General features: G+C 35.3%; 1 protein-coding gene across 1 annotated transcript in view; it reads left to right on the forward strand.

Annotated features, from left to right (window-relative positions):
- The window catches only part of COG5 (component of oligomeric golgi complex 5), a 296,956-nt gene that overhangs the window by 182,987 nt on the left and 86,352 nt on the right, over positions 1–27,617 (forward strand). The window contains exon 11 of the mRNA XM_068550382.1: positions 12,983–13,064. Coding sequence (XP_068406483.1) covers positions 12,983–13,064 — 82 coding nt within the window. The remainder of the gene's footprint in view (positions 1–12,982; positions 13,065–27,617) is intronic.

Here is a 27,617-nt window from a genome sequence, read left to right on the forward strand (position 1 = left end):
TTTATCTGCAGGCAAATGAACTGCCTTGCCATGCTCATTATTTAAAATTTATCTGTTACAGTCAATCCAAGTGCTTAAAATATCTTAAAATAGTCTAAAGTAATTTTTATAGGTTTAAGTATAGTTTTTTTTTAGCATTTGGACAGCCAAGTAGTTTCAAGGTTACATTTCTGAATATCTGTTCAAGTAGTGTTAAAGGCAGGATAGTACAGTGATTAAGAGCTGGGTCCTTGGGCCCTGGTATCAGACAGAGCTAAGATTTCCTACATTGATTATGCAACCTTGGATAGGTCCTATAATCTTTAAGACCATCAGACATCAAATGGAGGTGGTAATATTACCTATAGAGCTGAGGTTTTCTGAAGGAAAATTAGATAATGTAGACTTAATTCAGAGATTGGCTCAATAATTTGCTATCATGATTATTATTTCAGTCTTTTTTTTTTAAACTTTGAAACTTTTATTTAGGGGTCATAAAGTTGCCATGTGCATGGTAATAAAGAACCTTACTGTGTGAGAAGGTCAGTTTTTTTTTTAACAGTTCTAATAACATGATATGCGTGTATATTCATGCTGAGAATTAGAAATTTAAGAAACCATGCTTCCTTAAATAAGACAGTATCAAGGATTTACTATGAATGTGTCATGATTATATGTCTCACTTTACTGAAGAATCATGGGTTTATGATCTAACATTTGGTAATTCTGTAGTCATAAAAACAACAAGGATGGTTTTCCTTCATTCTGTTCTGTGAGGTCTTGTGAGAATTGTTAAATCATTTATATTCTTTTAGTAGGCAAAAAAATGGGTTTACTTTAAAAACGTTTAGTTTTGAGGTTAATATTGCCAAATCTGCCTTGCTGTTTGTTAAGATATCTGATTTCAGATGATAGAACTGTACATATTAGTATTCAGAGTCTGATCTTAGGTATGTACAAGAGGAGAAAAAAGTCCTACATGTTGATAGTTTCTGGAACGCTTTATTAGTTCAGGAGGTTTTGTAGTAGATGTTTATCATGTTATAAAGAATACATGATAGTGTAAAGAGGGCATAAATGGGTTGAGTATAAAATAAAACTGGGCCAATTATATCAAGTATAATAAATCTTAAGAATACAGTGTTAATGTAAAGCCTTTTGAAAACTTTTCCTTAATTAAGATAACTAATGCTGCTTCTGCTTAATTTAATAAATGTTCTAGCTAACTTGTAAAATTAGCCTGTTATTTTCAGTTCATACTATAAATTTGCAGACACCTTTATACCTATCATATTAATTCTTTATGGCGTTTAAATTTGGGATATACTTCTTTCCCCTTTTTATATTGTATTTCCAAAGATTACTTGAATGGATAAATCTTCTCATTTTAAATTAGATTTCTAGACTGTTTATTAGACATCAAAAATTCAATTTTGGTATCTTTTAAAACCTGTTAAAAGTTCTAGTATCACTATATAATCATCAATACTATATGTAACACTTTGAAAGTGAGTGTAGCAAATTATTGACAAGTTATTCAGGATCCATACAGTGGAAAACAGGTTGTAGATTCTCATCTGCAGAATTAAGCCAGTTTAGCTATATGTGGGAGTGTAGATATGATACTTTCATTTTCTAAGCCAGCATTTTTTATCATTGAACAGAATCTTGTAATTGTGTGTAGGATGCATTAAGCTATATTTGGAATGTGTTCAGCATTTTGCGCAGCTATAGTACTAACGAGGAGTTTAACTATGAAAAACAATGTTTTCTTTTGCCCTTTTAGATGTATCAGATGATTTGATTATAGCATTTAAGATTCAGAAAAAAATTGTAGGACACCCAAATAAGGAATCTTTTTAATATTATGAGAAAAATGTTTAACTTATTTATCAGTGGCATCGCAATTTGATTAAAAAAATCAAGTGGCAATTAGCCAGTTACATGTCTAAGGTATTATCAATAAATACTCTTATCTATAAAGGTTAGAAGATTTTTGCTTTACTAGAATGGGGACCAGTTATTTTTAAGGGCCCTCTCCCTGCAGTAAAACAAATTTTAGATAAGTTAGAAAAGCATAATTTTTTTTAAAATTTATTTTTGGCTGCGCTGGGTCTTTGTTGCTGCGCACGGGCTTTCTCTAGTTGCAGTGAGCGGGGGCTACTCTTTGTTGCGGTGTGCAGCCTTCTCCTTACGGTGGCTTCTCTTGTTGCGGAACACGGGCTTTAGTAGTTGTGGCATGCGGGCTCAGTAGGTGTGGCTTGTGGGCTCTAGAGCGCAGGCTCAGTAGTTGTGGCACACAGGCTTCGTTGCTCCATGGCATGTGGGATCTTCCCGGACCAGGGCTCAAACCCATGTCCCCTGCATTGTCAGGCAGATTCTTAACCACTGCGCCACCAGGGAAGCCCCAAGAAAAGCGTAATTTGTGATGCACTGTTGGCCCTGCAAAAAGTAAGAGAATCTCTGAGGGGCATATGCATATACAGATATACATAAGCAGATAAAGTAGTTGAAACTGTAGTGGAGATTTGTGAGCTCTAAGTCATTGCAAAAGCTAGAGTTGCCCTGCAGTCAAACGTCCATGTCAATGATGGGATCAGTCCACTAAGCTCTAGCAAGGTGGAAGAATGAACCTGATAGTCTTGCATTAAGCTGATACCTGAGACTGCGGCAGACATGGTCCTTGGTTGGTAACAGTACCTACTCTCACAAACAAATGCAGATCCCCTGAAGAGGAAAGCATATCTAGTTTTAGCTATCAGGATTCTCCACATGTTAAGGTCAGCCAACTATGAGCTGACAGTTAAAAATCACCAGTCCTATAAATAAACTAGAAGCTATGATTGAGAGTCAGCAGGAAAAATAAACACAATTCAAAAAGGTTTTAGATTCTGAAAGAACTTCTGAAGGACACTATGGACTTCAGATGTTAGAATTAACTGACAAAGAATCTAGAATACCTGTATATGTTGTAGAAATAAAGAATGGAATAAAAAACGAGAAATAAGTGACTTAAGAAATGATCAAGTAGGTCTAAAGAAGAACCAAACAGAACATTTAGAAATTAAAAATTAAATCATTGAAATAAAAATTTCAGCAGATAGGTGAAACAGATGTTACGTAAAACCAGAAAATGAATTAGCCTGGCAGTTAGAATTGATGATATTATCTAGAACGCAGCATACAAACAAGAGTATGGAACAAATGAGAGGCTGAAAATTATGGAGGATTGAATGAGGCTTTAGTATGAGGCTAATTGGAAAAGGAAAGTCAGCAAACTAAAAAAGAAAAACCACATGACCATCTCAATACATGCAGAAAAAGTATGACAGAATCCAACATCCATTTCTGATAAGAATTCTCAGCAGACTAGGAATAGAACTTTCTCAACCTGATAAAAGGCATTTAGGAACAATGAACAGGTAAAATCGTATACAATGGTGAACACTGAATGTTTCTCCCTTAAAATTTGGGAGAGGACAAGGATTCTTTATGCTCTCACTACGTCTGTTGAGCATTTTCCTAGCTAGTGCAATGAACAAGAAAAAGAAATAAAAGGCTTCCAGTTTGGAAATGAAAAGTAAGATGGTCTTTATATACAAATGATAAGATTATCTCTGTTAAAAACTCGATGGAATCTACAAAAAGGCTACTAGAGCTCATAAGTGATATGCTGCAAGATTACAGAATACAAGGTCAATATACAAAAATCAGTTGTACTTCTATATATTAGCAATGTACTATTGAGAATTGAAATTTAATAATTCCATATATAGTAACATCAAAGAATATGAAATCTTAGGAGTAAATGTGTCAGAAGATGAACATCTGGAAGCTGAAAACGCTAAATATTGCTGAGAGAAATTAAAGAAGACCTAAGGAAATAGAGATACCTTATTTATGTGTTGATAGATTTGCTGTTGTTAAGATGTCCCTTCTTCCTAAATTGACCTATAATCCTAACAGGTGTTTTGGAGTGACTGACAAACTGATTCTAAAATTCAAACAGAAATACAAAGGACTTGGGGTACCCAGCACAACTTGGGAAAAGAAAAGCGAAATTGGAGGGCTAACAATACCTGATTTCAAGACTTAACTACCATATTCAAGAAAATGTGGAATTGGCATAAAGTTAGAGACATAGATCATTGATGCAGAATAGAGGGTCCAAAAATACACTGACACATATGTGGCAAATTGATTTTCAAAAAAAGTTACAAAGACATTTCTATCTTGACGCAGTAGTCTTTAACAGGTAATACTGAAACATTTGGATATGCAGAGGTAAAGCCTAAAATTCTAAAACTTATAGAAGAAAACAGAACAAAACTTTGTGACTTAGGGGTAGAAAAAGATTTCTTAGATGCAACACCAAAAGCTCTATCCATAAATGAAAAAAGTTGATATTTTGGACTTACTCAAAATTAAGAATTTATGTTCTGCAAAATACTCCATTAAGAGAATACAAGATAAGGAATAAACTGGGAGAAAATATTTGCAAATCACGTATCTAATAAAGGGCTTATGTCTAAAGAACTCTCAGAATTCAATAAGAAAACAAAAAAAGCCAGCTTAAAAAAATAGGCCAAAGATTTGAATAGACACTTTAGAGATAGATGTCAATTAAGCACATATCTAAAATTTAAAAGACCTGACCATACCAAGTGTTGGTGGGAATATGGAGCAACTGGACCTCTCATATACTGCTGAAGGGAAGTGTAAAATTGTACAACCACTTTGGAAAACAGTTTGGCTGTTTCTTAAAGAGTTAAACATACATATATTATATGACCTAGCAATATACCCCTAGTTATTAATCCAAGAGAAATGAAATAATATATCCATACAAAGACTTGTATACAAATGTCCATAGAGCTGTCTTCTCCCTGTGTCTTCACACCATCTTCCTTCTGTATGTGTCTGTGTTTCAGATTTCTTTTTCTTATAAGGACCTTCTAATGACCCCATTTTAATTTAATTACTTCTTTAAAGACCTATCTCAAAATATGGTCACATTTTCAAGTATGGGGGATTAGGACTTCAACATATGAATTTTGTCGGGACAAAACTCAGCCTATAACAGTAATTTACATTGATGCCAGTGAAAATGGAGAGAATTGCAGTGATTTGAGAATTATTCAGGAGAGAAAACTGACAAATCTTAGTGATGGATTAAAAGTGGTGAGATGGAGAAGAAGGTATCAAGGATGATATCATTGGTTCAGGTTTGACAGGGTTCTGGTAGATAGTAGTAACTTCATTTGAGAGCATAAACCGAAGAGCACATTTAGGAGGGAAGATAAGCTCTGTATTCAGGTGCTCAGGGGACGTCCAAGTGAAGATGTCAGTTAGGCAATTTAATATGGGAGTCTGGAGCTCAGAAGAGAGGCCTCTGCTAGAGACATAAATTTGGGCGATATCAGCTCATATTGGCAATCAAAGCCATGGTAATGGGTAAGACCGGCTATAGAGAGAAAAGAAACCTACCTTGAAAATGCAACATATAAAACTCATGTAGAACTCTGGTTTCCAAAGTGTGTACACATTTTGACATGGAAGAAGATAGTTATAATTTCTGCCTGTCCTTTTTATAAGTTTTATCCTTTAAACTATTTTCGTACATTTTGTATTGCACTTATTTTATTAATACAGTGGTATTTGTATATCATTTTAAACAAATAATTAAACATATATTAGAATGTATAGTTAAAAATATTTACATTCAGTGAGTTTGGGAAACATTGTAACAGAGGAGGCCACAAGGAGTATTTCAAGAGGAGGATGAAACCAAAGAGAATATGGTGAGGGAAGCCAGGGGAAAAGTTTGAAGGAGATTGTGGTTCATACTAAATCTAATTTGAGTGACAGTCTATTTAAAATACCAGTCCACCATGCGTTCTCAACAAGGGCAATATTGACCCCAAGAGGGAGAAAAAGTTGTTTTTTGGAGGGAGGGAGGAGGCACAAAAAATCTTATATATTACATTGGCTTGTGGTCTCCAGAGTTCAGTCCTACCATACAAAATCTTACTCCTTAGTATTTAGCATCTGTCATCAGGGAGAAACTAAGTTAAATTTAAATTTAAATTAAGTGCAGTTATATTATATAATTATATAATATGTATTATATATATGTATAATTAATTATTTAGTTTTCTTTTTGGAGGGGCAATATGAAAAGAAAGGTTGAGAAACACTACAGTAAACTCTATAGAAAGGGTTTTAAAACCCTTTAACACTGTAGTTTAACAAAGATCTCTAGGGAAAAGTGTGGGATAAGGGATCTGAGTTTGAAGAGAAGCTTTAAATTTTTACCATGTGTGTTTCAGTATTGAATTTTTTACATCAAGAATTTATTCTTGTCTTTAGAATTAAATTAGATTATCTTAATTACTCTTGCAAAAAATTAAAAAGAATAAAGGAAGCATCATGTTTAATCCTATCGCCCAGAAATAATTTCTTTTTTTTTAAATTAAGTAATTTATTTATTTATTTTTTAGCTACATTGGGTCTTCATTGCTACGTGAGGGCTTTCTCTAGTTGCGGTGAGCGGGGGCTACTCTTCATTGCGGTGCGCGGGCTTCTCACTGCGGTGTCTTCTCTTGTTGCGGAGCATGGGCTCTAGGCACGCGGGCTTCAGTAGTTGTGGCTCACGGGCTCTAGAGCACAGGCTCAGTAGTTGTGGTGCACGGGCTTAGTTGCTCCGCAGCATGTGGGATCTTCCCGGACCAGGGCTCGAACCCGTGTCCCCTGCCTTGGCAGGAGGATTCTTAACCACTGTGCCACCCGGGAAGCCCGAGATAACTTCTGTTAACATTTTGTATATGGTTTTTCTATAATATTTAGCTCTATACATTTTAACAAGTCCTATCTATTCTATCATCAAAAGGTATCTGAAATCTGACTACTTTTCACTTCCTCCCACTATCACCTTATCTAAGCCCCCATTTTTTTAAAAACAAGTAGATCGTACTGTAAGTATTCCTTTATCTTTGAACAATATACATATAAAAGCCAACATTTTGATTTTAACTGAAATTCTTTTGGTTGTATAGGCTTTATCATTTTGTTCTGTGATGTTCGTCTTGAAGTCCCTTCTGAATTTCTGTACCTTCCTTCTTTTGTAATCAGACACAGCAAAATGGTTCTCCCAGAAGGCTATTTTCCAGTAAAGATAACTTTTTTCTTTGCTTTATATTTGCTTCCCCAGGATCCCTCTGCTTTTATCCAGAAGATGATTAAAAGCTAATATAAAATTCACATCTGTTTGATTTCTTCGATCAAGTCTGCAAGCTTTCTTATTCACAACGTGATCTCTCCACAGAGATCTCTGGCACAGACTTGTTGCTAAATCTTTTACTTCCTCTTCTGTTTTGATCGTAACTTAGTTACGTCTGGTTCCCTCTGACCATGTCTCTTTAAGTTCACTGTCTTATAAAATCTTTATCTGAACTGATCCTCACCTTCCCCTTCTGTATCAAAGTTAGAGGTTGATTGTATCTTCTCTTTTCTCAGACTTACCCCTCTACTTTTGTTCGCATTCTACATCTTATCGTTGTCTAGGACATTCTCTGCTTTCTCCGATATCAACCTTTCCCAGTTACTTCCTCCCAGGGATCTACCATCTAAAATCAAAACCAGAACAGAATCCTTGGTCCTTTATCTCCCTCAAAGTATTTCTTCCCTTCATGCCCAGATTTCCATTAGGTACTTTGTGTCTCTACTTTCTTGTTTCAGTTTTGCTCCAAACCACTGAAATCAAGCTTCTACTCCCCTGAAACAGTTGTTACTAAAGGAGTTTTAATGACCCAGCTACCAAATCCTTCTACTCACTTCTAAGATTCTTTTACTTCACTCCTTAGAGGTAGTAACTACTTCTAATACTGGTTTCCTCCTTCACAGATACTACATCTCTTCAGAATCCTTCACTGATTCCTCCTTCTCCACCTACCCTTCCTTTTAAAACATTTTATTCATAAAATTTCAAACAGAAGCCAACATACAGAACCAAAGTATAGGACAGTGACTCTCTATGTACCCATTGTCCAGTTTCAGCAATCACTAACCTGTGACCAGTCTGTTTTGTTTTTTTTTTAATAATTAGCTCCACCACTTCTCTTTCTCCACTCTAAATTATTTCTTCCCCAACCTTTAAGTAGTGTTTTTCCCCTGGGTCCTATCCTCAACATTCTTTTCCTCTCATGCCACATGCAATCTATGGAAAAGCTCACACATGTTAATAGCTTCTACCACCTCCAAATGCTGATAACACCTAAATCTTTCTCCAGCTTAGATCTTGTTCTTAAGCCAGAGATTTGTACGTATTTAGTGGCCTAGATCGTCTTCGCTCAGATGCCCCACAGGTTCTAGAAGTGGTAGAGACTGGATCTGAACCTTAATATCCTACTTTCAGAGTTCCTCTCCTTAACCACCGCTCTTTTCCTATATTTAAATAGGAAAATATAATTATGGTGGGGAACATGGGATGCTATAGATGTATATAACAGAGTGCACCAAACCTGGGGGAACCAAGAGAAGAGACACCTAAACTGACTCTGATGAAGGTGCTGGATTAAAAGCTGGTAACTGGGAGAAACTACAGAAGAACCTTCAGCAACCTGAAGGAATTTGTGCTGGTTGGATCTTGACCTCAGTGGTATGTAACAAGAGAAGTAGGCTGGGACAATCATGTCATATAAGGCTTTGTAAGTCAAGTTAAAGGGGACTAATACTTTAATATATCAGTCAAACAAACCTTAGATCAAATCCCAGCTCTACTACTTTCTGTACTACTGTACTACTTTCTGTGTAATTCTAAGCAAGTCACCTTTTCTCTTTGGCCTTTGTTTTCACTCTAGAAAGGGACTAAAAATGTCATCTTATAAGATCGTTCCACTCATTTTTTCAGTAAATATTTATTGTGTGCCTGTTATGTCCTGGTCACATTCTCGATGTTGAAATTAGAGTGGTAAGAAAGACAAAATGGGACCTCTGCTGTCATGGAGCTTACATTCTGGTGGTTGTTGTAGTGTTTAAATGAGATAACATTCAGTGGTGCCTGTTACATAATGGACATTCAGAAAATGTTAATTTCCTAGCCAACGTTCACATACATTCTAATGCATGGACACTTTGTCTGAGTTCTTCTCTGATTAAGTTAAAAAGTACATACTTCTTGGCTTAGAAGTTTTGAGTGACTTGTCACTAAAAAGGAAGAAGTAGCCAGATTATCTGGGACCCTATGTTTTCTTTCAAAAGGTCATGTCTAGGACTTAGAATTTTCTTGTTTACTTTGGCAATTCTAAAAAGCCTTGAAGAATTCCTGTTATTTCTCGAAATCTATTTCAGTAATTCTGTGAATTACAAAGATGATTTGCATCAAAGGAATTTATGGTTAGTTATAGGAATAGATAATGACACATCCAAAAGAAATAAAAGAAAAAGCCTCTAGAGAAGATAAAAGCTAACAAAAATAATCCACAGAACAAAGAAAACACAAAGAAAGCATAAAATGAGATGATAAAAGCAGAAACAACCTATTAAACATATTTGGTTTGTAATTTCTTATTAAAAGATAAAACAGTGTTTAAAAATAGAATACGTTGTTTATAAGAGTCAAAAAACAGTGACATGACAAGAATAAAAATAGACTGATAAACATTTCTTAAGTGAAAACAATTAATTAATTTCAGATAAAATATTAATTTTAAATATTAAAGTATTAATTTCAGGTAAAATAAGACAAATAATGGTATATAGAATAAAGAGGGTCACACAAACTTTATATTACCAGTCTCTTCAACAAATGATGCTGGAAAAACTGGATATTCATGTGTGAATGAAAGAAATTGGACCCTTACCTTAAACCGTATTCAAAAATTAATTCAAAATGAATTAAAGCCCTAAATGTAAGACCTAAAATTATAAAACTCAGAGTAGAAAATGGGGAAATCTTCATGACATTGGACTTGGCAGTGATTTCATGGATATGACACAAAATCACAGGCAACAGAAGTGAAATTGACAAATGGGACTACACCAGACTTCAAAACTTCTGTGTGACAAAGGAAACAATTAACAGAATGAAAAGGCAACCTACAGAATGAGAGACAATATTTGCAAGCTATATATCTGGTAAGGGGTTGATGTCCATAATATATAAAGAACTCCTACAACTCAACAACAACAAACCACCCAACTCACCTAAAAAAATGTGTAAAGGACTTGAATAGACATTTGTCTGAAGAAGACATACAAATGACCAACAAGCATATTAAAAGATGATCAACACCACTAATCATCAGGAAGTACAAATCAAAATCATAATGAGATATTGCTGCACTCATTAGGATGACTATTTCCAAAACAGAAAACAGGTGTTGGTGAGGATGTGGAGAAATTGGAACCCTTGTATATTGTTAATATGAATGTAAAATCATGCGGCTGCTAAGAAAAACAGTGTGGAGGTTCCTCAAAAAAATTAAAAACAGAATTAATGTATGATCCAGCGATCTCACTTCTGGAGATACACAATATATCCAAAAGAATTGAAAACAGGATCTTGAAGAGAGATTTGCCCAGTCATGTTCATTGCAGCATTATTCATAATAGCCAAGTGATAGAAGCAATCCAAATGTCTGATGATGGATGAAGGGATAAAGAAAATGTGATACACAGACACACATGTATATACATACATGCAATGGAATATTATTAAGTCTTTAAAAAAGAAGGAAATTCTGTTACATGCTAAAGATGGGTGAAACTTAAGGACATCATGCTAAATGAAATAATCCAATCACAAAAAAACAAATATTGTGTGATTCCACTCACATGAGGTATCTCAAGTAGTCACAGTCTTAGAAACAGAAAGTAGATAGGTAGTTCAAGGGCTGGGGGGAGAAAGAAAATGGGAGTTGTTGCTCAATGGGTATAGAGTTTCAGTTTTGCAAGATGAGAAAGTTCCAGAGATCTGTTGCACATCAAGGTACATAGAGTTAACACTGCTGTACACTTAAAAGCGGTTAAGATGGTAAATTTTGTGATTTTTATCATAATTTTAAAAGTATAAGAATCATTTCATGCATTGTTTTCTACGAACTTAAAAAATATGAGGACTGGGTATTATTTTGTTAATTAAAGGGTTTAATTGCCTTTTATTGACTCAGCTAAATGATCCTGTAGATTTCCTTCTGGAGACATTGGGCTATTAATAAATTTCCTAATATTTAATGATAGGTACCTTGCTGACATAAATCCTACTTGTTTAGGTAGATAATTCAAATACTGAAATCAATTTGCTGTTATATCTGAGAATTTTGTATTTGTATGCTTAAGCAAGATTGACCCAAGTTTACTTTTTTAAGTGTATGTATGTGTGTGTATGTAGAAGCATATATATAGTCACCAAATTTCCTGCAACTTAGACATCTTTCAGATTTTTACCATTATGTTGTTACCTGTGGACTTTTCATATATGACCTTTAATATGTTGAGGTAATTACCTAGCTTGTTCCTAGCTTGTTGAGTGGTTTTATCATGAAAGTGTGTTGAATTTTGTCAAATGCGTTTTTGTGCATCAGTTGAGATAATCATGTGGTTTTGTCCTTCATTTTGTTAATGTGATGTATTAAAATGGTTCTTTAATATGATGAAAAACATTCACTTTTTTTTTTACTAAAGTATAATTGATTAACAATGTTGTGTTAGTTTCAGTACAGCAAAGTGACTCATTTATTTATATATGTATATATATTCTTTTTCAGATTCTTTCCCATTACAAGTTATTACAAGATATTGAATATAGTTCTCTGTGCTGTAGGTCCTTGTTGGAAAAACATCCACTTTAAAGTGTATGATATACAATACACATAGTGCATAAAATCTTGGTAATCTGAATCTATTTTGTGATCACTGCATAAGAAATTAGCAATTATTTGATTTGCCTTTTTATGATACACAATACCCATTTGAATTCAAAACAAAACTTATTAAAGAAACAAATAACAAGGAAAATAGATATGTGCATAGGCATAAAAGTGAGAAATCAGTATTTTTCACTGCTCATTTTCTTATAACCTTGAAAAGTAGAATTTCATTCTTTGCAAGTACAAAACTAAAGCAGAATGAATGAGTTTCCTAATTATTCTTTTTTATGACAGTAGTCATATTTGAACATTATACATATTTATGTTACTAGGGTGAACCATGTGAAATTGGCATTGTTGTACTTCAAAAATAGAATAACGGCAATTTGATATAATATTACCATACATGTAGAAGTACCTTAAAGGGCTTGGTAAAATTTCTGTAAGTGTCGTTTTCTTTTAACAGTATTAAAGTACTTTGTCTGGTTTTAACAAATGACACTTAAACTAATATTTATCTTTTCTTTTTAGTAATTACTTTCTAAAATATGTATTAATAATTGAGTGACGGTATCCTGCTAAGATGAGTAATAGTAATTCCTGTGACTTAAAAAAACAAAAACAAAATTGTGTCTATACTTCAGGCAGTTCTCTTTCGTAATTGGTGAATTGTATCTTGGTGGTCACTTTTGGTCTAAGCATGCTTGTTCTTCATTTTCTTATGGTAACAAAAATTGCCTTCTGTATATATAATGATGATGATGATAATAATTGTAATAATAATAACATTCACTGAAGATTTATTATATGTCAAGAACTGTCCCAAGAGTTTACTTTTATAAACTTTTAAAATCCTTGTAATAATCCTGCAGTGTGGGTACTGTTATCATCTCCATTTTACAGAGGGCAGGGAGGCACAGAATGATTTAGCAACTTGCCCAAGCTCACACAGCTAGTAAGTAGCAGAGAAGGATGATGACATGAGACATGATTTGACTCATCTATATATTTCTGCTTAGTTACTTAATAATTCCATTGTTTGATAGACTTAAGTACATTTTTAATACATTTTCGATGCTATGTCTTATCCATTGTAATTTTAAAAAAATAATACATCCCCTTTTTTTGGGTCATAGGATGGACACGCTGAAATTTTATACACATTTTGGAATTCAGTTACTCAAGCACTTTCTTCTCAGTTTCAGACAGCAACAAACTGTAAGTATAGTATTTATTTTGCAAATTGATTTCACAGTTTTTCAGTTACTTTAAAATTTAATATCAAGAAGTTTTGCTCTATTAGTTTATAAAACATATCTTTTAAAAACTCCTGGCTAATTGTCATTTCTTATGTTACCTATATATTCAGTTATATAAGCAATAAGTTCTTTTTTTACACTTTTAAAATACTTAGGATGTGAAATAAAATGCTCCAGAAGAATAAGTTAATTCTCCATAATTCAGTCAGAGGAACCTGAATTTTTCCTATGTAAAGGGTGATTGATGTTGAAGAATTTAGTTAAAGCTTGTAGAGTATTTTAATTCCGAACAAAGAGATATTAAAATGCAGAGACCTTATAGCTTTTCCTTTATTGTTAAAGTGAAGATTTGATGAATGAACAGCTGAAACACCCACATCATGAATTAAAAGTTGCTTAACCAAATATAATCCAACAAATTTTTCTTAGTTTGGTTTTGTCATGAAATAATGGCACAGGGTACTTCTAAACAATGAAGTATACAAACTAGCTAATATCATATAAGTGTTTTTGTCTAATCACTGAATGTAAGAGCATTGAATGTACCTAGGCCTTTTAAAAGTGTTTTGAGAGTTTGTACGAAGTTAAGTTTTTATTCACATTTACTGAAAGTACCTAGTAATGTAAACATTATTTAGTCCCTGACAACTCCAGATTGAATTAACCACACTACCTTGCTTCCCTACTTCTACTTCTAAAGGAGTGTGTGGCAAGGCAGTGACCACAGAGAAGGTCTTCATTCGTGTGTGGCCAGACAGAACTTAAGCAGAGGGTTTATTTAGGACTGATTCATTCTATTTACTTCTACAAATCACCCTACTCAAACAATACTGTGCTTCTCCCTGCTTTAGGTATCTGTTTTGGTCAGCTTTTTTGAGATGTAATTTGCGTATATAAAATTCACCAACTTTGGGCAGAAAATTCTATGAATTTTTGACAGATGTTTACATCCTTATAACCACCATCACAATTAAGATACAGAATATTTCTATCACCAACACCCCACCCCCCATGTCCCTAATGTACTCTTATAGTTAATCTCCTATCCCTACCTCTTGGCTCCTGGCAGCTAATGATAAGCTTTCTGTCTGTATAAGTTAGCTTTTCCTAGATTTTCATAAAACTGGAATCATGCAGTATGAGTTCTTGTATAGCAACGTAGTTATTTTAAGGTTTATTCATGTTGTTGCATGTACCAGTAGTCCATTTCTTTTTATTGCTGATTAGAATTTCATTGTATAGATATACACAATTTATCTATTCTCCAGTTGGGGGAATAACTGGTTTATTACAGTTTGGGTTTATTATGAATAAAGCTACTACAGTCATTTACATACAGGTCTTTTGTAGACATATGTCTTCATTCTCTTGGGTAAACACATAGAGTGGAATTTCCTGATCATTTGATAAGTATATGTTTAACTTTAAAAAACTGCTGAACTGTTTCCCAAGATAGATGTACCATTTTTCATCCCCATCAACAATGTATGATAATTCTATATTTTCATCAATCCATGATATTGTCATTTTAATTTTAGCCATTCTTGTGAGTGTTCAGTGGACTTTCATTGTGGTTTTAACTTCCACTAGCCTAAAGACTAGTGATGACCAGATTTTCATAGGTTTATTTCCCATCTGTATATCTTCTTTGGTTAAGTGTTTGTCAAAATTACTGACTTTTTAGTTAAATTTTTTAGCTTATTGCTTGTCCTCTTATTATTGAGTCTTAAAATATCCTTATATATCTGATTCCAAGTCCTTTCTCAGATGTATGTTTTACAAACATAGTCTCCTGTCTGTGGTTTGCCTTTGCATTTTCTTAACAGTATCTTCCAAATGACAAAAGTTTTTAGTTTTGAAAAATGTCCAATTTATCAATTTTAGGAGGTAGTTTTTCAAATATTCAAATATAGTATTATATAAATACAGCCTTTCAATAGTTTCTTACTCCATGTATGAAAGTAATGGTTTTTCATGAAACCAGTTATCATGATGAAGTTTTCTTTAATATTTAACTTTCACACTATAAGCCAGTTGTGGAATACATTTACTCACATACCAGTAGGAAAACACAAAGATGTAAATTGACCTACAAAATATATAAGCATAATTACAAAATTCATTAAAACCTCAGTTTTTAGAATAAAAGAAAGCAATGTAAAAGCTCATTGTTGCTGTTTTCAAGCATTCATTAAAACTGTACTTTCTCACTTCAAAGCCTTTACAAAACCTTGGAGTTGTTGTAGACAGTATTTTTTTTTTTTTTTTTTTTGATTGGTATATTCCTACTCTCTTTTTTTTTAAATTTTATTTATTTATTTTTGGCTGCGTTGGGTCTTTGTTGCTGCACGTGGGCTTTCTCTAGTTGCAGCGAGCAGGGGCTACTCTTTGTTGTGGTGTACGGGCTTCTCATTGTGGTGGCTTCTCTCGTTGCAGAGCATGGACTCTAGGTGCACGGGCTTCAGTAGTTGTGGCACACAGGCTCAGTAGTTGTGGCTCCTGGGCTCTAGAGCACAGGCTCAGTAGTTGTGGTGCACGGGCTTAGTTGCTCTGCGGCATGTGGGATCTTCCTGGACCAGGACTCAAACCCGTGTCCCCTGCATTGGCAGGCGGATTCTTAACCACTACGCCCCCAGGGAAGCCCTGTAGACAGTATTTTATTTTCTTTCTTTAATGAGTAAACTTAATTGGCATTTTGAATACTTTTTTCTCTCAATATGGTAGGAACGTACCAAAGAAATAACCTTAGCATACTTGAAATATTTCAAACCTTTAACCATTACATCTTCCAATATTGTTTATTATTGGTTGATTTAGCACATTTTTAGTAGAAATTGTATAAGGTAAACCTCATCCCAACAAATCACACAAATATTAAGAGAGTATAACTCTAGAGAGTGGGACTGGAATGGAAATGCCCTTGTCTCTAATTCAGTCCTCTCTGTCAATTCTGGGTCTGGTTGATTGAATTTTCTTCTTCCTCATTGATATTGTTTCCTACTTTTTTGCATGTCTAATAATTTGTGATTCAGTATCACACATGAATTTTACCTTGTTTAGTACTAGATACTTTTGTCTTCCTGTTAAGTATTCCCACTCTCGGGTACTGTCAAGTTACTAAAAAATAATTTGGTTCCTTTGAGTCTTGCTTTTTAGATTTATTGGCAAAACCTGAGCAGTGTTTAGTCTAGAGCTAATTATTTCCCACTACGGAGGCTAGACTCTACAAAATACTCTGTGAATTGTGTGGTTTTTTAGTTTGGCTTTCAGGAACAGGCACTCCTCCCAGTCTTGTATGAGGAACAGGTATATTCTCTCTAATCCTTTTCCTTGAGGAAAAATATTACAAAATTAAAGTGATAAACACCTGAGAAGCTGTCGGGCTGCACCCTACACGCCTACAAGGCCTGCATTTGCCCAGCTTCAAGACTGGAGAAAGAGACAGAGTCCATTTATATAGCACATATAGTCCCTGGAGTGTACTGTAGTAATTGTTTAAAATTATAGGCAGGCAATATAAAGGAGATGCAACCATCTGCAGAGTTGAAGATTATATATGGTGTAACAGATTGTGTTAAGTAAGTAATATTTGGCAGAAAATATCTAAAGGAAAAATTTCCTAGTTAGGAACATGTTCCTTCTGATTATAAATGTTCATGCTTAATAAAAATAAGTTCTACTAGATATAATAAAATATAATCTAGGGGTTTGACAGTGAATTTACTTTATTTAAAAGGAAAGGGGCCTGAACTTGTCACCATGAAGATTCAGAGTAGCTTCTATAGGAAATGTGCTGCTTTAATTATCTATGGCTGATAGTTATTTCCAAGATGATTTCTAAGCTTTATGTCTGTTATTTCTCATTGTAGTTTCCAGATAATAATGTTTGTTCACCAACCTGTTGGGTTATGATACATATATTTTTCAAGTCTCAATAGAAACAAGCAAAATAAACATTACCATTTTGAACTCTTTGAAATGATTTCATAATTCTTCTTTGTAATGTGATTTTCCCAGAATCTCTTATCCCCCTTAGTTTTCTCCATAGCTCTCATCACTTACTAATACACTATATTTATTTAGTCTGAACTCCTCCCTCCTCCCACTAGAATTTAATTCCCCATAAGACATGGAATACTATATTGGTCATGGTAGTAGTATCTTCAATGGCTAAAAGTGTACCTAGCACATAGTAAGGCTTCAATAAATGCTTGTTGACTGGAAGGAAGGATGAAAGAAAAAGAGGAAGGAAGCAAGGAAGAAAAGATGCCAGTGCCCTTTTATAAAAGCATAAGCACTTAAAAACATATTTTGAAATATGCTTAAAATGTTCTGGCAAGTCAGTCTATTTTAAAAATTTAAAACCCTTTGTGCAATATTAATCTATCAAAACTCTTAAGCAACTCGAGGAGTTGATTCATACAATTAAGAAAGCTACATGGTATATATCTGTAGTGCTTTGGAAAATCAAGTGTGAATAAGAGAAACACTTTAGGAGATACGCACATCTGAAGATATAGAAAGCTTTAAGACTTAAAATGTATGCTAAAACTCATTATCTTTACCTTTTTAAAGATACAGTGGTAAATCAGGAGTCCACTCTTCCTTTGAAATAGGGAGACAAACAAGCTATACAATTATGAATACTTCAATGTAGATTAAAAAAAAAATGTTAGAATGGTGTCCATGTTAAATGAGATTTTACTGTGATGCATTTCTTTTTTTTTTTTTTGGGCTGCATTGGGTCTTCGTTGCGGCACATGGGCTTTCTCTAGTTGCGGTGAGTGGGGGCTACTCTTCACTGTGGTGCATGGGCTCCTCATTGCGGTGGCTTCTCTTATTGCGGAGCACAGGCTCTAGGCGTGAGGGCTTCAATAGTTGAGGCACGCAGGCTCAGTAGTTGTGGTTCGCGGGCTCTAGAGCTCAGACTCAGTAGTTGTGGTGCATGGGCTTAGTTGCTCCGCGACATGTGGGATCTTCCTGGACCAGGAATTGAACCTGTGTCCCCTGTTTTGGCAGGCAAATTCTTAATCACTGCACCACGAAGGAAGTCCCTGTGATGCATTTCTTAAAAGTTAATGTACAACTTAAATATATATACTTAGGAGATAGATCTCACACCCTCATTTTAAGTACCTTTTAGAATTTTGATCCCTGCAACTGAAGCATTCTTCTGCTACAGAGCTCTAATGAGTTTACAAGGGACCATCCTGAGCACCGTGTAGCACATAAAGAAGAAAACTTGGAGCTTGCTGAAAAAGAGAAGTCACTAGATTTGAGAACTTGAGAGGAGTGTTTTTTAAAAGTACTCAAAGTTTGTATAACCTGGCAGAAAGTAAGTCTAGTCATCAAGCAAGTTTTTAGAAACTTTCTTTGACAGGACAAATTTGATCATATAATTCTCTGATAAAATCTTCCATTGATCATATAATTCTCTGATAAAATCTTGCAGATATATCAAATCATTATGTTGTACATACTAATAAATGTTATAAGTCAATTATATCTAAATAAAACTGCAAAAATAAATTTTAAAAGACTTTAAAAGTCTTCATTGACTTCTCTTTTTAAAAATCATTCATTAAAGTATAATACAGTTGACTGTTGAACAGCAAGGGGGTTAGGAGGACCGACCTTTTGTGCAGTCAAAAATCCATGTATCACTATGGTTGGCTCTCCAGATCTGTGGTTCCGCACCTGCAGATTCAGCGAACTGCAGATTGGGTAGTACTGTAGTATTTACTATTGAAAAATCCACATGTACGTGGACCCACACAGCTCAAACCCTTGTTGTTCAAGGGCCAACTGTACTCATAAAGAAAAGGTATGTGTATCATACTTATATACCTAAATGAATTTTTCAAATCTCAATACAGCTGTGTTACCAAGATCAAGAACAGCATCAAGATCAAGAAACAGAATATTACCTGAACCCAGACGCTCCCCTCATGTCCCCTTCTAGTTTCTGCCTCTTCTTCTCCTAACAAGAGTAACCACTAATTTCTGATGGTAGAGATGGGGGGTTTTTTTGCTTTAATTATTGCTATTTAAAAAAATTTTTTTTTAATTCATTTATTTTATTTTTGACTGTGGTGGGTCTTCGTTGCTGCATGCGGGCTTTTCTCTAGTTGCGGAGAGCAGGGGCCACTCTTTCGTTGCGGTGCGCAGGCTTCTCATTGTGGTGGCTTCTCTTGTTGTGGAGCATGGACTCTAGGTGTGTCGGCTGCAGTAGTTGTGTCTCACGGGCTCTAGAGCTCAGGCTCAGTAGTTGTGGCACATGGGCTTAGTTGCTCCACAGCACGTGGAATCTTCCTGGACCAGGGCTCAAACCCGTGTCTCCTGCATTGGCAGGTGGATTCTTAACCACTGTGCCACCAGGGAAGCCCAATTATTGCTATTTTATGCAGATAAAATCATCCAGTTTTAATCTTGTATTTGTTTTCTGACGTCTCTCGCTCCATGTTTCTAAGAGTCCTCCATGTTGTTGCATGTCCTTGTAGGTCATTCCCAATGTTGTAAAATAAACCATTCAGTCAGTATGCCATATTATATTTTATCCATCATATTATAGATGGGTATTTGGGTGGTTTCCCATTTTGAGCTATTTTAAATAATGCTACCTGTGGCAATTCTGTCCTTTTTTATTGGGAATAAACCCAGGAATGGAAAATAGGTAGGTGTGGTAGACAGAATAATAGCCCTCCCAGAAATTTGCATGTGTTACCTTACATGGCAGAATGGATTTTGCAGATATAATTTAAGGATCTTGAGATAGAGAGATTATCTTGGATCTTCTGAGTGGGCGCAGTGTAGTCATCAATTGCCTTAGAAGGGTAAGAGGGCGGTAGCAGAGTCAGAAGAGGAGATGTAATCGTGGAAACAGTGATCGGAGTGATGTAACTGCTAGTAGGGGACCATAAGCCAAGGAATGGAGGTAGGTGAAAAGGTCAAGTAAAAACTCCCTTAGAACCTCCAGAAGGAAGGTAGCTCTGCTGACACCTTGATTTTAGTGAGACCAAATTTGTACTTCTGACCTCCAGAACTGCAAGATAATACACTTATATTGTTTTAAGCCACCAAGTTTGTGGTGACTTGTTACGGCAGCTATAGGAAATGAATATAGTAGGTGATAGAGTATGCATATGTTCAGCTTTAGTAGACACTGCCAAAAAGTTTTCCAGTGTCGCTGTACCAATTTAAACTCCCACTGACAGTATATGAGAGTCCCAGTTTGTCCACAGCCTTGCATCTCTTGCTATTTTCTGTTTTTTGTTCTAGCCGTTCTGGTGGATGTTTAGTCAAATCACATTGTAGCTTTAATTTTTATTTCCTTTGTGATTAATGATATTATTCATTTTTCCATATATATATTGGCCATTTGCATATGCTCTTTTACACGTCTGTTGATTTTCTATAGAATTGTATGTCTTACTGATTCATAGGATTTTATTTGCATATTATGAAGTATTTTGTTGGTTTCTTTTCTCTCCCTTTGGCTGACCATTTCAGTTCACTCTAGGATTGGGTTGGCTTGGAGTAGTTGCAGTTTTAATAGGACTCAGTATATCTCTAATTCTTCCCTTTTTTTTAGGCATGCTTCTCCCAGGCCTTTAATTGAGAAGTTGGAGGGTCTTTGTCTCCTTAGCCCTGAAATATTGAGGTTATCTAGCTCTGTCCTCCAGTGGCTTCCAGACAAGCTCTTTAGCCTCCCACCACGTGAAACTGCACAATCTGGTGAATGTCTTCTTGGAAAGGAAGACCTGCCTCTGTTGGTAGCATGTTCTCTCCCCCCAGGTGGTCTTTGTTTCCTAAGATATGTTTCCACAAATATGAAGGATATTTTAACCTGTGCTCTTTGAAGCTTAGACCTAGTTCCCCAGCTTCCCTTGCAACTGTGTAACTAAGTAAATCTTCCACAGGATGCTTGGGTTGAGAATCTTTAAGTTTAAAAATTGTCACTCCACGAACCACTAAAAGCTTTTCCAGTTTCCCTCTTCTCCAGCAGAGGTTCTCTGTATGGGGCAAGCTTGAATTTTAAACAATATCTCTGGCTTCTTTAGTTGTTAAGATGGGAGCACCGGTCTTAACAACTCTTCTTCTTCCACTCTTCTTACCCCTGTTACTCTCAGGATACAGTCCCAACGTGACTTCTCTGGTCCCTTCCTCTCTTTAGCAATCATTTTTTTCCTTTTTAATTTTTTAAATCTCTGTCCTTGAGCTTTAGTTCTTGAATGAATCACCCTCATTCTTCTCAGTATTTACAAATACCTGAAACACATGTCTATATCCCCGCTTCATCTGGAAAAGTCACACTCATCTTTCCATTCTCCGTTTAGAAATAAAGTGTTCCTTGACGCCTCCTTCCCCATACACACACTCAAATATGGGTATGATATCCTCTATATGCTCCCACAAAACTCTGACATGTTCCCAGTTTCAATCCTTACCCCACTGCATTGTACTGGCTCACCTCCTTGCCTCGCTGTATCTCCCACTAGGCTCTAGAGAAAGTGTCTCTGTGTACTTCTATTCCATATTACATTCCTATCACAGAGCACAGTGCTTAATACAAAATAAACATCCTGTTGAAATGGATCCCTAAAGTGTTAAATTAATATTAAAGCCTTTAAGTATTAGGAGGAAATCTGAGGAGAAAACCAAACTGTGAAATAAAAATACTTCTCATTAAAAAAATAGTAAGCACTTATAAGGCAAATGAGACCCTAAAATATGAAGTACTTTTAGAACACAAACAACAGTATGTATATGTGATAAACAGGGATACAAAAGCATGGTGAAAAAATGTTAGCATGATTATTATAGGATAATAGGATACCAGGTAACTTTTAACTTTTTTCCTTATGCCTTTATTTGATTTTTTACAGTGAGCATTTTATATCATTAGTTATAAACTATGAAGCAGTTTTCACTGAGGTAAAAGAAGAAGGCAACTATGAGACTAAGATATTTAATTAAATCCTCCATGGAGATTTGTTGAATGGATAAAAGTGATCCAGTAGTTATGGAAATGAATAAAGTGCTCAGAGTTGAAGAGGAGATGGAGATAAAAAGAGCTAAGAGAAAAAAAAATCCCCACTTTACTCACATAGCAGGGTAAATTCCAAGTGGATCAAAGAATTAAATGTAAAATATGAAACCATTCAAGTGCCAGAAGAAACACAAGTGAACAAGCAGCTTCTCTGATTTAATATCCAGAAGCAGTGATGAAAAGATTGATAATTTGACTATGTTAAAAAATTTGCATGGCAAAGAAACCCTTAAGCAAAATAAAACAACAATGACAAACTAGAAAGATATTTATAACTTACATCAAAGGAGTTAGTATCGCTAATATATAAAAAGCTTCTAAAATAAGAAGAAAAAGGCCAACAACCCTACCAAAAAAAGTGTAGGTATCTCAAGCATTTGTAAAAGATGCTCAGTGTCACCTATAAATAGAAAGATGCAAAATAAAAGTATACAGAAACACCATTTCTCATCTATCCAACTAGCAAAAAAGTAAAAAAAAGTTTGATAACACATGGCAAACTTATGAGGAAATAGTCACTCTCACGCAATGCTAATTAGCATACAAACCTTATAGAGGGGAGTTTCTAACAAAATTATCTAACAAAGTATATAAGTATCTAACAAAATTATGTAAGCAGTTGCTTTTTTACTCGGCAGTTCTACTTCTAAGGATCTATTCCATAAATGCACTAGCAAAAGCATGAAGAGACATATTCACAAGGCTGTTCATTGCATCGTTATTTGGAAAAAGAACTGAAAACAGCCCAAATGTTCATCACTAGGGGATTAGGTAAACAAACTATGGTGCGTCCATAGAACGGAATGCCATGCAGCTATAAAAAAAAATGAGAAAGAAAAAAGAAGGAATGAGGAATATCTTTATATACTACTATGAAGCAATCTCCAAGTTATAGAGAAATATGTCTACAGTGTGCTAATGAGAAAGGGAGTGGTATAAGTAAATACACATTTTGGCCCATATTTTTAAGAAATAGAAGGATAAACTGTAAAATCCAGAACAAAATGGTTACCAGTAGTTGGGGGAAGGAGTGTGTGAAGAATACATAGGAGAGGACAGGGATGAAAGCTAGACTTCTATGAGTATACTTTGTTGTGGAGATTTAGTTTTGAAGTTATATAAATATTTTATATAGTTAATAAAACAAAATTAAAACGAAAGAAGAAATTACTAAAAATCAAAAGTAAAATGGAAAATATTAATGCAGTTATGTGTCCAGTTGGTGGCATAACCACACAGAGAGGCAGTCTTTAATTTGACTTTTTACTTTACTCATTTGACTACTTTTTTTTTTTAAACCTCTTTTTTAAATTGAAGTATATTTAAATTATACAGTTGTGTTAGTTTCAGGTCTACAGCAAAACGATTCGGTTATATGTATATAACTGAATATATATATTCTTTTTCAGATTCTTTTCCATTATAGGTTATTACAAGATATTGAATATTGTTCCCTGTGCTACACAGCAGTAGTAGGTCCTTGTTGTTTGTCTATTTTCTGACTACTTTACTTTTAAACACAGTAATTTATTTTTATAGCCCTAGTGGGATATACTTACAGGATAACAAGAACCTCCCAAAAAACACATTACCTCTTTTCAATAACCATGTTATTTTTAGTATTGTTATTGTTATATTCAGGCAGTTGTTTGTGTGGTGTGGTGTAAATAAATAATTATGTTGGTATCAAACTGAATCTGGATTTTCAGCATAGGTGAAACAACATATAAAAATGGGTGAGATCAACTGATAAGGTATTTTTTCTTTAAAAATATATTATTTGGTGACGAGTTGCGGCAGGGATAGAAGAGGATGGGGGCGACGGCTGCTTCTTCTAGACGCTAGGGAATGCAGCTGCACCTAGATCCAAAGCAGACTCTCCATATTGACCAGGCACAGAGGACAACGCCCAGCTGGAAGACCGAGCGGAGCACAGAAGTCCGGCCACCCTGTGCCTTTGGATTGGAGAATTTAACCAACTAACATGTAAGCCGTGCGGCTGACATGGTCTTGGTGCTCCGGCCAGGTGTCAGGCCTGAGCCTCTGAGGTGGGAGAACCAAGTTCAAGACATTGGACCACCAGGGACCTCCCAACCCAACGTAATATTGATCGGCGAGAGCTCTCCCAGAGATCTCCGTCTCAATGCTAAGACCCAGCTCCACCCAATGACCAGCAGGCTCCAGTCCTGGACACCCCATGCCAAACAACTAGCAAGACAGGAACACAACCCCACCCATTAGCAGAGAGGCTGCCTAAAATCATACTAAGTTCACAGACACCCCAAAACACACCACCAGATGTGGTCCTGCCTACCAGAAAGACAAGATCCAGCCTTATCCACCAGGACACAAGCACCAGTCCCCTCCACCAGGAAGCCTACACAACCCACTGAACCAACCTTACCCACTGGGGGCAGACACCAAATACAGTAGGACCTATAAACCTGCAGCCTGCGAAAAGGAGACCCCAAGCACAGTAAGTTAAACAAAATGAGAAGACAGAGAAATAAGCAGCAGATGAAGGAGCAAAGTAAAAACCCACCAGACCAAACAAATGAAGAGGAAATAGGCACTCTACCTGAAAAAGAATTCAGACTAATGATAGACAAGATGATCCAAAATCTTGGAAATAGAATGGAGAAAATACAAGAAATGTTTAACAAGGACCTAGAAGAACTAAAGAGCAAACAAACAATGATGAACAACACAATAAATGAAATTAAAAATACTCGAGAAGGAATCAGTAGCAGAATAACTGAGGCAGAAGAACGGATAAGTGACCTGGAAGATAAAATAGTGGAAATAACTACCACAGAGCACAATAAACAAAAAAGAATGAAAAGAATTGAGGACAGTCTCAGAGACCTCTGGGACAACATTAAATGCACCAACATGTGAATTATAGGGGTCCCAGAAGAAGAAGAGAAAAAGAAAGGAACTGAGAAAATATTAGAAGAGATTATAGTTGAAAACTTCCCTGATATGGGAAAGGAAATAGTTAATCAAGTCCAGGAAGCACAGAGAGTCCCATACAGGATAAATCCAAGGAGAAACACTCCAAGACACATATTAATCAAACTATCAAAAATTAAATACAAAGAAAAAATATTAAAAGCAGCAAGGGAAAAACAACAAATAACATACAATGGGATCCCCATAATGTTAACAGCTCATCTTTCAACAGAAACTCTGCAAGCCAGAAGGGAGTGGCAGGACATATTTAAAGTGATGAAGGAGAAAAACCTACAACCAAGATTACTCTACCCAGCAAGGATCTCATTCAGATTTTATGGATAAATTAAAACCTTTACAGACAAGCAAAAGTGAAGAGAATTCAGCACCACCAAACCAGCTTTACAACAAATGCTGAAGGAACTTCTCTAGGCAGGAAACACAAGACAAGGAAAAGACCTACATTAACAAACCCAAAACAATTAAGAAAATGGTAATAGGAACATACATAACGATAATTACCTTAAATGTAAATGGATTAAATATGCTCCAAGCAAAAGACGTAGACTGGCTGAATGGATACAAAAACAAGACCCATGTGTATGCTGTCTACAAGAGACCCACTTCAGACCTAGGGACACGTACAGACTGAAAGGGGATGGAAAAAGATATTCCATGCAAATGAAAAAAGAAAGCTGGAGTAGCAATTCTCATATCAGACAAAATAGATTTTAAAATAAAGACTATTTCAAGAGACAAAGAAGGACACTATATAATGATCAAGGGATCAATCCAAGAAGAAGATATAACAATTGTAAATATTTATGCACCCAACATAGGAGCACCTCAGTACATAAGGCAAATGCTAACAACCATAAAAGGGGAAATCGACAGTAACACAATAATAATAGGGGGCTTTAACACCCCACTTTCACCAATGAACAGATCATCCAAAAGGAAAATAAATAAGGAAACACAAGCTTGAAATGATACATTAAACAATATGGACCTAATGGATGTTTATAGGACATTCCATCCAAAAACAACAGAATACACTTTCTTCTCAAGTGCTCATGGAACATTCTCCAGAATAGATCACATCTTGGGTCACAAATCAGGCCTTCGTAAATATAAGAAAATTGAAGTCGTATCAAGTATCTTTTCCAACCACAATGGTATGAGACGAGATATCAATTACAGGAAAAAAACTGTAAAAAATACAAACACATGGAGGCTAAACAATACGCTACTAAATAACCAAGAGATCACTGAAGAAATCAAAGAGGAAATCAGAAAGTACCTAGAAACAAATGACAATGAAAAAACGACGATCCAAAACCTATGGGATTCAGCAAAAGCAATTCTAAGAGGGAAGTTTATAGCAATACAGTCCTACCTCAAGAAACAAGAAACATCTCAAACAACTTAACCTTACACCTAAAGCAATTAGAGAAAGAACAACAACAACAAAAAACCCCAAAGTTAGCAGAAAGAAAGAAGTCATAAACACCAGATCAGAAATAAATGAAAAAGAAATGAAGGAAACAATAACAAAGATCAATAAAACTAAAAGCTGGTTCTTTGAGAAGATAAACAAAATTTGATAAACCATTAGCTAGACTCATCAAGAAAAAAAGGGAAAAGACTCAAAGCAACAGAAATGAAAAAGGAGAAGTAACAACCGACACTGCAGAAATACAAAGGATCATGAGAGATTACTACAAGCAACTCTATGCCAGTAAAATGGACAACCTGAAAGAAATGGACAAATATTAGAAAAGCACAACCTTCTGAGACTGATCCAGGAAGAAATAGAAAATATAAGGAGACCAGTCACAAGCACTGAAATTGAAACTGTGATTAAAAATCTTGCAACAAACAAAAGCCCAGGACCAGATGGCTTCACAGGCGAATTCTGTCAAACATTTAGAGAAGAGCTAACACCTATCCTTCTCAAACTCTTCCAAAATATAGCAGAGGGAGGAAAACTCCCAAACTCATCCTACGAGGCCACCGTCACCCTGATAACAAAACCAGACAAAGATGTCCCCAAAAAGAAAATTACAGGCCAATATCACTGATGAACATAGATGCAAAAATCCTCAACAAAATACTAGCAAACAGAATCCAACAGCACATTAAAAGGATCATACACCATGATCAAGTGGGGTTCATCCCAGGAATGCAGGCATTCTTCAATATATGCAGATCAATCAATGTGATACACCATATTAACAGATTGAAGGAGAAAAACCATATGATCATCTCAGTAGATGCAGAAAAAGCTTTTGACAAAATTCAACACTGATTTATGATAAAAACCCTCCAGAAGCTAGGCATAGAGGGAACTTACCTCAACATAATAAAGGCCATATATGACAAACCCACAGCCAACATCGTTCTGAGTGGTGAAAAACTGAAACCATTTCCACTAAGATCAGGAACAAGACAAGGTTGCCCACTCTCACCACTATTATTCAGCATAGTTTTGGAAGTTTTAGCCACAGCAAT

This window comes from Eschrichtius robustus, chromosome 8, assembly GCF_028021215.1.
Source record: "Eschrichtius robustus isolate mEscRob2 chromosome 8, mEscRob2.pri, whole genome shotgun sequence".
NCBI lineage: Eukaryota > Metazoa > Chordata > Mammalia > Artiodactyla > Eschrichtiidae > Eschrichtius > Eschrichtius robustus.